The 10494-nt window shown below is 39.9% G+C and overlaps 1 protein-coding gene across 1 annotated transcript; it reads left to right on the top strand.

The window, feature by feature from the left end:
* The first annotated feature begins 909 nt into the window (after window positions 1–909).
* Window positions 910–10487, top strand: LOC107097360. The gene is made up of 10 exons (XM_015394486.1): window positions 910–1230; window positions 1415–1476; window positions 1558–1653; window positions 2898–2981; window positions 3057–3149; window positions 3456–3682; window positions 3783–3976; window positions 4059–4141; window positions 7146–8515; window positions 9475–10487. The coding sequence occupies exons 1-10, from the start codon at window positions 1161–1163 to the stop codon at window positions 9611–9613; spliced, it is 2418 nt and encodes an 805-aa protein (XP_015249972.1). The 5' UTR covers window positions 910–1160; the 3' UTR covers window positions 9614–10487.
* The last annotated feature ends 7 nt before the right edge of the window (window positions 10488–10494 follow it).

Raw genomic sequence — 10494 nt, 5'->3', positions numbered from 1 at the left:
AATATTAAAGATGGTTTAGCTTAGATCTGCTGAAACTCCAGGAGGAGCCTTTTAAACATGATGCCCATTCTACAGTTCCTTTATTTAGAAGCATTTCACAAGCTTCTTCTTAAAATTGTTCATATATTTTACAAATACATTCCAAGAAGGCCAATAGATAAAACAATGTTCAAAGATAGCAGAGGATCTTTTTAGGAATGGAGTATTTACCCCTAGCTTTATGTTTGGATGTACATGTTAAAATAACTAATTAGTTGCAGCATCACAAATGGCAGCCGTAAACATTGAATTTCAGTCTTTCCAAATAACCAGACTTGGCTTTAGATCTGGACTTTGAATAGGCCGTTCTAACAGCACTGTATGCTTTAAGCTAAACTGTTCCTCTGCAGCACTGGGTGGATGATTTATCTTTTAATTAAAGGTGATAATTGATGTTTTTAACATGTTTTTGCAGTTCTGTATTTAATATTTAGGTCCATTCATCTTGTTATGAACTCTGACCAACTTTGATGTCCCTGTGTAAAAAAAAGCATTACCTCACCATCATGTTTAACAGCTTCACAGGCATCATGCTTCTCTCTAGCTCTTTTCTAGCCTGTATTTTCAGCTGCAAAATAGGTTCTATAGTGGAAAACCAACAATTTAGGCCTTTTGAACTTGAAGCACAAACAAACACAGATGAAATTACCGTATAGTTCTTATTCTTAAAACAACAGCACTGGTCTTTCTCTGCTAATCCTTTATATCTGTTTATAACATGCCCAGACAAAATGTGTTAATTTCAGGTAATAAATCCAGGCTGAAATTGTTGTGTAACTTCCTTCTGCTATGCAGCTCTCAGTCTGTGATGAAATATGGTAAAACCAATGATTCTTTTATCACAGCAGGGAAAGATCCAGGCACATCAGGAAAATACCTCTACAGTTATGACTTTATGGACTGCTGCTTACCAATAGGGGGGAGATTGTTCTCCCAGGGGGAGTTTTGCTCTGACTCTGAGGGGAGGTTTCAGCATGCTGAGGCAAGCTTTACTGTCTCACTTTGCCTCACCTCAATCCTTCTTTTTGTGAGGAAATCTCAAAGCAGTTCTGATTGCTGCTATTTTCGGCTTTTGGCACCTTTTTTAACCCTGAAATGGATTCTGAGCAGATTGACTGAGAATGCAGGATTTAGTGGATTCTCATTCTACACCAACAAATTTGGTTGATGGTCAAAATGGATATCCTCAAGGTAGGGTGACAAGCTGACGTGTTTTAGTGATCTAGATTAGTGGACTACCTCACCTTTGGTCTAAAAATGTCCTATTCTTCAGCCAACTCAGGCTTTGTTTTTTGCTCAGAAGACCCAACATGTTTTTTCTCAAAAAGGTGTTTTGACAACACGATTACCTTACATCCCACTTCCTCTTTCCCAGGTAGGAGGAAAGAAATGCAGAAGAGAGTCTTTACCAGATGGATGAATGTGTTCCTGCAGAGAGTAAGGGCGTGGACCATTACCTTTTCACTTCACTTGGTTCCATTTCTCACAAGAATACTTCATGTTTCTGTTTCTTTCTAGCGCGATCCTCCACTTAAAGTGTGCGACCTGTTTACTGACATTCAGGATGGCAGAATGCTGATGGCCCTGCTGGAGGAGCTGTCTGGCTGCAAGCTAGTAAGAACTCCCCTCATATGGGGAAGCTATTTTGTTTTATGCCCAGAGTATGCCCTGGGTTGCAAAGTTAATAACAAACTTTTTAAGAGATTTTTTTGCCACTTAAAATTGTACACATTTTTGCATTTTATTGGAATTTTATGTGAAAGACCAACATAAAGTGGTGCATAACTCTGCAGAAAATGGAAAAAAGATGGGCTTTTGAAAAACAGAGTCAGTTTATGTTAAAGCAGGTATTTGCAGCAAGTACAAGCAGAAATTATTTGGAGTATGTCTGTGCTAGCTTTGCATGTTTGAAGGCTTACGTCTTTTTTCCTGTTCACAAAACAGCTCAAGCTCAGCCAGGTTCTTGCCAGAGATTGAGGTTTTGATTGTGACTGGGCCATCCTAACACATGGCTATGCTTCAATCGATACCACTCCAGATTAGCTGCATGTTTTGGATATTCCCTCTGACGCTGTCTCAGGCTTGTCATGGTCTCACCCCTTTTTTATCATTATAACTCTGCCCAGCATCACTGTCCCATGCTATGATGCTTCCTCCTCCGTGCTTAATGTTTGAGATACAGATTTAAACTCTAACTCAACTAAACAGAACCTATTCTGCCCTGTGTTCACCGTGTCCCACAGCTTACCTACTTCCCTCTATTCCATAGTTTTTATGGTATGATTATATTTCCCTGTAGCTCATCCACAATTACCATAGACCTCATGTCTGCTTCTCTGATTAATGCTCTCCTAACTTCTTCTGTCAGTTCAGTTGGGAAGCCGTGTCTTTCTATTGATTTAAAAGTTGTGTCAAACTGTTTCTGTTAAAGGATAACGATTAAACAATACTCTGGTGAAATTTTCAGGGTGTGGGGTATTGTTTTATTTGAACCTAATCCTGCTTAAGACCTCTCTTAAGCTTGCTCTCTGATATGTCTGCTGTTCTCATTGTTCTTCATAAGACTGTTTGTTCAAACCTCTGAGGCTTTTACAGAACAGTTGCAGACTCTACCTCCTAAAAAGTTGTACTGGATTTTAATCAGGGACATTAGAGTTAAGAGGAGTTGTATTTTATTGGGAAATCCCAATAAAATACAAGTTTATTGTCATAAGACAAATTGTGCAAATGTTCTGGAGTTTTTCTCAACTCTTGCAAAGCCCAGTATTTATTACTTGTGATATAATATTGTCAACCCTTGCTTCTAATGATAGGAAACCCCTCATGAACTTCTACCGTTCTCCCCACTGTGATGTTAGCTTTACAGGTTTAGATCTTCATCCCATCGCATTTTCAGACTGAACAACATTTCCAAGGCTTTAGCCTTCCTGGATGACAGACATGTGAGTGTTAGCTCATCAGTTCAATGCAACTGAGTCTGTTGAAACCTATTTATTTACAACAATGCTGTCTCCCAGGTGAGGCTCCTTGATATTGATCCCTCCGGTATTGCTGACGGCATTCCTTCTGTTGTTCTCAACCTCATCTGGAACATTATCCTGCACTTCCAGGTAGGCAAATAGGTTCCATCTACACCAGGAGTGTCAAACTGGTTCCAGAAAGGGCCGTGTGGCTGCGGGTTTTCTTTCCAACCAAGCAGTAGCACACCAGACACCAGTCATCTCATCAAGTCATCATGTTCAGATTGGACTAACTTGATGAGGTGACTGGAGTCTGGTGTGCTACTGCTTGGTTGGAAAGAAAACCTGCAGCCACACGGCCCTTTCTGGAACCAGTGTGACACTCCTGATCTACTTTTATTTGCACCATATTTCTCCAAATGTTTTACTCCTTTCCCTATTATTGAAAACAAACAGGTAAAGGAGGCGACAGGAGGCCTGCAGAGACGTCTGTCCTCTAGCCTGTCCTCCTTATCACTGAGCACTTACCCCTCCACTGGTGACCTCTCACCACAGACTGCCGACACTGACAGCTACTCCTGTAACACCCTGCCAAGGAAAGGTAAAAAGACTGCAAGGGAGCCAAAGTACCACAGCAAAGCCATTAAGACTCTCCTGCACTGGGTCCAAAGATGCACATCAAAGTGAGTCTGAATGCAAATTCAATAAGTGAAAGAAAATGTTATTTTGCTTTGCAGAAGTTACCAGATGCACGAATGGTGAAAGTTAGTCATGAATTTGCAGGTATGGTGTAATCGTGGATGACTTTGGGGCGAGCTGGAGGAGCGGACTGGCCTTCCTCGCTTTGATTAAGTCAATGAACCCAGACCTGGTGGACCTGAGGGAGAGCTTGTCCAAAGAGCCAAAGGAAAACATCCAGCAGGCTTTCATGGTGGCTCATCAGTGTTTGGATGTACCCCTTCTACTTGAGCCTGAAGGTAAATCCAGAATACAGACTTTAAATTAAGTCATGCAGTTACCATGGTTACATAAAAGAAATGTTTATCTTCCCCATTCTAGACGTGATGTGCTCCAAACCCGATGAGCAGTCCATCATAACGTATGTGTCGATGTTCCTGGGGCGTTGCTCGGTCATAGATGAGGTCAGTGCAGTTTGACACTTGAAGAAATATGCTTGATTTTAACTTCTGGGCAAATTCATGAGAAAACTGATGAATTCATTACATAGGGAGCAACCCAGTATAACAGTAAACTTAACAGGAAAGCTAACTTTGCTTAACACATTTAATCCAGATTAGTAGAAAAAGTAAGCAGAAGGTAATTTTTGGATCACACACATGCATATCTCCGGGGTTGTTCATCTTGTTTTTAAAAGAACCACCTAACATGAATACATAACTTGAAATCATACATGAAGATATTATTAAAAAACAAAGAAATTACCCCAAAATAAAGTATTACTTTGTCAAGGAAATTTGTCATAATTGAAATAATTGTACTGGCAGCTACACGATTTATTAGACGTAGACCACATTATCAATCCAACGAGGGGCAATTGTTTCTGAACAGCACAAAAGACAAACAGACTCATAAAAAAACAATACAATGTAGTATAAAAATACAATGAGAAAAAAAGAAGAAAAGTATACAACAGATAAAAGCACAGCACAGTTTAAAAACAGTTCCACTATATAGAGCTTAAAAGTTGAATGCCTATTGGATTCAAGGATTTAGCATTTTCTGGTTTGCTTTACGGAGTGAGTTGACAAAGCAATATCCTGAAGACAACAAAGGGAATTCATTTTTAAGAACAGGTACAGAGAAAGAAAGGAACATGTTAGACTTTTTGCAATTTGTTCATAAAAAAAAAAGACAGTCAAGTCTCTCTGGTGTTCTCCTATGATTTTAGAATAGCTTTTAACAACAGGATTCAGTCTGTTCTCGTCTTTCCATGGAGTTTTGGACGGTTAATAGATTTTCATACTGTGTATCAGAATGGTTATATCTTTTGAATTGAAAACTAGCATGAAAGAGACTCACGCAAGTATTTACAGCCCTTAATATTTCATTATATGTTAGCAAACAAAACAACATGGTTTATCTGGCTTTTAATAATGAATAATAACAATAATAATTGAACTTTATTAATCTCACATTGGGGAAATTTAGCTCTGCATTTAACCCATACCCCTGGGGAGCAGTGGGCTGCCATTGTGTGGCACCCAGGGAGCAGTGTGTCACATAGTGAAAAATACATAGAAGAAAAAGTGATCCATAGTGATATACATTTCTCTAATTGTATATTGCACAAACACAGTGAGGCAGGTCACGGAGAAAGCTGGGTTATGTTTTAAGGTGATATCCCGGCATCTGACCATCTCCCTGAGCTCTGGACCTCACCTACAGATGTATGCATGGCGCATCTACAAAAGTTCTATGGTAGAGCTGCAGAATATCAACTTTTCCATGTATAAAGATGTATTTCTCCAGGGAGGCTTCTCTTTTTTGATATTTGCAAGAAAATATTACCTTGTATAATTTTTCCTTCCCCTTAGTATTTTTGTATGAGTTTATTTGGATCTATTACACAAAATCCAATTAAAATGCCCTGTTTGCACTTTATGGAGGTATTATACTTAATTGCCGCAAAGTCCAATAACTAATGAAAGTTACATGACACTGTATTTGCTAGCTTTGCACTAGTTAGCCTCATGCTAACAATAACAAAAACCTCAAGCTGGCTGATATTATTTCTATGGATTATAAGCATATAAAGATCATATGTGTGCAAACAATCCAATTAGACCAATATTAAAATAACAGCTTAGAAATTGGTGTAAATTGCCGCTATTTTCATTGTTTAGCTCACAGGCAGCCATATTGGTTTTTCCAACCAGGGATAACTGTGGCTGGCCTTGCCAAATGTCCCTTAAATAAAGGGACTGTCCCATATAAAGAAACAGAATTAGGTGCCTAATTTAATTTAGGTTTGATTTAATCTTTTACAAAATCAATTCGCACACTAAAAGAAAAGGTAAAAATAAATTCAGAATGTCGTTAGAGGGGAAAACAGAGCATGGCCAACTGGCAACCCTATGTGTGGCAATCAGGCGAATGCTGCAGCCTGTATAAAGTGTAATGACAGAGAAATTTGGATTCATGACTACTTGCAGCATCAGTTTGCAGCTATGAATAAATGTCCCTTTAGCATTGAAAACACATGAAAAACAGAGATATACATTTTTATTTACTTCTATTGCTAACAGGGATTATTGTAGGGTAAATCAGACACAACAATGAGCAAATAGTCCAGGTGTTGAAAGTTAATTTATTCCAGCAATAAGGTGCTGGTGGATCACTGTGAAGGAGTTAAGTTAAACCAAACTTTGTTTCTAAGCCAAACAGAGTCAATTAGTTCAGGGGTCTTCAACGTTTTCCAGGCCAAGGACCCCCAAACTGATGGCGAGATGGAGCGGGGACCCCCTCATTTTATATATAGTATGAAATAGTGTTATATCAAACTGGTCCTATAGTCACTCTATTACAGATGGAGTAATGTAACCAAAGTAATTTCACCCTGGGATTATTAAAGTATTTCTGATTCTGATTCCTGGTTGATGGGACAGGTGTTGAGAATGAAATGGTGCCCAGCTTGAAAGAGCTCCTGTGTGTCACTGAATATGTGTATTGATTACTGAAAGACATCTTCTGCCTTCAATTTATCTGTTTACTAGAGTGGGTTGAATTAATGTTAATGTGGATTTAAACACATTTCAATTAGTGGGAAAAATTGCAGGGGGGAAATATAGAAAAAAAAAAGTCTACTCAACCATATCTTTAGCGACCCCCATGCAGTAACTCTGTGGACCCCCTAGGGGTCACGGACCCCCTGTTGAAGACCTCCGATCTAGAGTCATCTCTGTAAGATGGTTTTATGAGTTAAACAGTTCACAACGAGATGCCTAAAGTTAGAGAAAGCTTGTGCTAGAGCAAAACTAACTCACTCAACCCCCTGTCCAATCCACCATTACCTTCATCACATGACAAAACATTTCTTTTAACCTTGCAAAATTAAAAGCACTTCCAGGCATGTAAATGAAATAAATCCTTCCTTATGCTAATCTGTGATGGTGTTTTCTATTACAGGATCACATGGTGCACTGTGATTTCCCTGAGATTCCCAGCTTTGGATCTATAGAACCAGTCGGCTTTGGAGGAACCCTTGCTGATGACCCAGAGGCCCTTGCTCTACTCAAAACCTTTGAGAAGAGCAATGAACAGCAGCTGTGGAAACAATGGTCCAAAGCCGTCCCCTGTAGCTCCAACAAGAGTGACACCTCCTTTTCCTCTAACCAAAGGGTGTTAGAGCCGCCCAGTCCACTGGAAGCAGGTGTAGCTAACCAAGAGATCCGATCCTGGATTGATAAGGGTTTGGATCGAGGCCATGGTAGGAGAATAGTTCACCGGAGTCTTGTTTCCCAGAGCTCTGAGGAAGGAATCTACACCTTATCAGCTCTGGATTCAGATGAGGAGGAGGCATACAGCTACATCCTGGATCTAAATAGAGATGTCTTCCAACCAAATAATCCATCAAAACGGCAAGTACCAAAAGTAGAGGAGGAAACAGCTGAGGAGATGGAGGAAGAGTCAAAACATCTGGAGGGACTCGGGATGTTTAATGGAGGCAGATATAAACAGCGGGAAGGACATCTCTGTGAGGACACAGATTTTAATCCAGAATCAGCAGAAAGAGCTCAGTCAGTGGCTCACAGGAAGTTTGATTTGGACAAGAGCAGAAACAGCCTCAGAGAGAAAACAAACAATGGAGCTGTGCTTGACTTGGAGCCAGAGGCTGAGACAGGAAGCAGAAAAGAGCCAAAGTTCAGGAGAGAAACAAACAGTGATGCATCTACTGAAGAGGAGAGCAATGAAAAGACAGAGAGTGATAGAAAAAACAGGGACGGGTTTGACAAAACACAAGATGGTGGAGCGAAGGGAAGGGTTTTTGAAGCGGTTAATGGGAAATATGCTGACGAAGAGGGAGCAGAGCTCTATGAAAAACTGGGACATATGACTGAGAGAACAGCGGGGCGAGATTTGGGAAGATTAAAGAAAGGACAGGATCTAAAGGAACAGAAAGAGATGGAGGAAGCATGTGTTGAGGACACTGAGACAAGCATCCAGGAATGTGTAAAATCAGAAAATTACAAGGATAAAACAGAGAGGAAAACACTTACAGGTGATGCTGGGTTTAAAAGCAGGAATAGAAACATAACTACAGTAAACAGCACAGGCTGTAAAGCTGCAGTGAAAATGGAGGAAGCTCTTTATCTGATTCAATCATCTGATTTCGGGCCTGTTCAAACTGAAGATGCAAAAAAACGCAAACCTATGATCAGGAGACATGAGGATCTGATGGCAGATGACAAAGCTTCCCCAAAAAGGTCCCATGATGACATCCATGAAGGAGATAACGGTTGGACTGCGGCCTGCAGGGCATCTTCTCAGTCATTCAGGTACTGATTCATCATTACAAACACCCTTCACTTACTGTTATATAATGTTCCACAGCTGACAGTCCATGTCAGAGCGCAAACACCAACCACGAAGTTGAAGGAATTGTTTGCAGACTTTAAGACAAGATTGCCATATGACACAGATCTTTGGGAGAATGCAAAATGTTTTTACAGCTTTGTAGGTTTATTAAGCAGAGAAGCCTCCTTAATACATACAAGGATACATTCCAAGAAGTTTGGAACCACCGGCCTCTTCCTAGAGCTGGTAGACTGTCCCAACTGAGTGATTCTCTTAGGGGAGAAGAGCATTAGCCAGGAAGATGACCCAGAATAGCTCCTTATAGCCTCTCAGACAAAAAACATTATCTGGTATGATGAGGCAAAGCCTGAACTCTTTCATATCACGTTAAGATGAAACCAGGTACCACTCATCACTAGGCCAACACCATCCATGCAGTGGAGCATGGTGGTGGCAGCCTCAGGCTCTGGGGAGGTTTTTCAGCAGCAGAAACTGGCAGACTAGTCATGATAGAGGGAAAGATGAATGCAGAAACATACAGAGACTTCCTTGATGGAAACCTGATCCAGATTTGCAGAAGATGCAACCAGGAGGAGCTTGAGAAGTAATGCAAAGAAGAATAGTTGAAACTGCCTAGAGATAGACCTGCTAAGCTCATGGCATCAAGACATGTGGCTGTAACTGCTGCCTAAGGTGGATCAACAAAATATCAAGCAAAGGCAGTTAAGAGAACATTTTCAACAGTCTAAATGCACTGGCTAAATATGTGGATATAAAACTGAAAAAAAGTGGGAGGTGTTATCTAGGTTACTTTATCTATAGTAAAATAAGTCCTCCAATTGGGTTTCAGGTTTTTTCTTTGCTTCACAGCTTGGATGTAATAATTAACATAGAATATTAATGCCTAAATAGAGCACTTCTTTGTTTATTTCTATTCCAGGAACGATAAAGGATTGAGTCTCCGATCTATAGCAGCCAGCTGTAACATAAAGCCATTGGAGCTGGAAATACTGCTGCTCCTGTGGATCCTGCTCTACTGCTACCTCATCCTGCCCCAGATGTACAACCAGCCTGCTTGACTCACATCCTCACATCAAAACGGGGATAATTACACCAGTCACAACAGACATCAATAAGACTGGTCTGCTTTCCTTCAGGCCCACTAGGTTCATTCATTCATGAGAACAACTAAGGATTAAATATTCAGATTCCTGTCGGCTAATTTCACATGGTCTTAACTCTGGCAACCATGTCAAATAATCTCCTTTTTAATAATCTGCTTATCTAGCTTTGTTTTAAGGGGTTTTAAGCCGATTACTGCGGCTAAAATATCCAAACTCCTGTTTATGTGAGATTTTCCAAAAATAATTGCTTATTTCAGTTGTTGTTGCTAAAATCCACCACAAGGTGGCATGGCGGCACTACAGCAGCAGCAGCTGAACACCACAGATCTATTGCACACCTTTTGGTTTCTTGCTGAGCATCAGACAGACCTGCTGTTTAGTCAACATTGGGAAGCTAAAGTATGCAGTTCATCTCAGATTCAATGTGATAATTTAACTATTTTTTTTTAAAGGAATCTTATTTTTTAGGTATCTCTGTCACAGGGATTTAAATCTTAAACATACCGGTACCACGTTATCTGCTCATAAAGACTCTGATTTACCATTTAATAGATGCAATGGTACATGGCGTAAAGATCTGTTCATCTTTTATTATTAGTACAATTCAACATTTATACCATAAAGGAGAAACAGATAGAAGCAAATTGTTATCAACAGAATCACTGGATGGTGCCTCTAACAACAAAATTTATATAGGTTATTTTTTTGGGCTCAAAATGCATTTTACAGGAGGGCAAGAGTCCTTTTGTTTTTATGATAGTTTTTAATTTGATATGTGCTTTCAAAGTTTATTTAAGGGTTTATATCTAAATGGTTTATTCAGGCATCAAGGCTGA

Source organism: Cyprinodon variegatus, unplaced genomic scaffold (genome assembly GCF_000732505.1).
Source record: "Cyprinodon variegatus isolate N-32 unplaced genomic scaffold, C_variegatus-1.0 Scaffold689, whole genome shotgun sequence".
Taxonomy (NCBI): Eukaryota; Metazoa; Chordata; class Actinopteri; order Cyprinodontiformes; family Cyprinodontidae; genus Cyprinodon; species Cyprinodon variegatus.
This window is presented reverse-complemented; position numbering and strand designations above follow the sequence as displayed.

Coding starts and splice junctions, on each gene's coding strand:
- LOC107097360 (XM_015394486.1), top strand. CDS start 1,161: ATGCAGGATTTAGTGGATTCTCATTCTACACCAACAAATTTGGTTGAT. Junction 1,231..1,414: donor TCAAAATGGATATCCTCAAG/GTAGGGTGACAA, acceptor CCTCTTTCCCAG/GTAGGAGGAAAGAAATGCAG. Junction 4,142..7,145: donor GTTGCTCGGTCATAGATGAG/GTCAGTGCAGTT, acceptor TTTCTATTACAG/GATCACATGGTGCACTGTGA.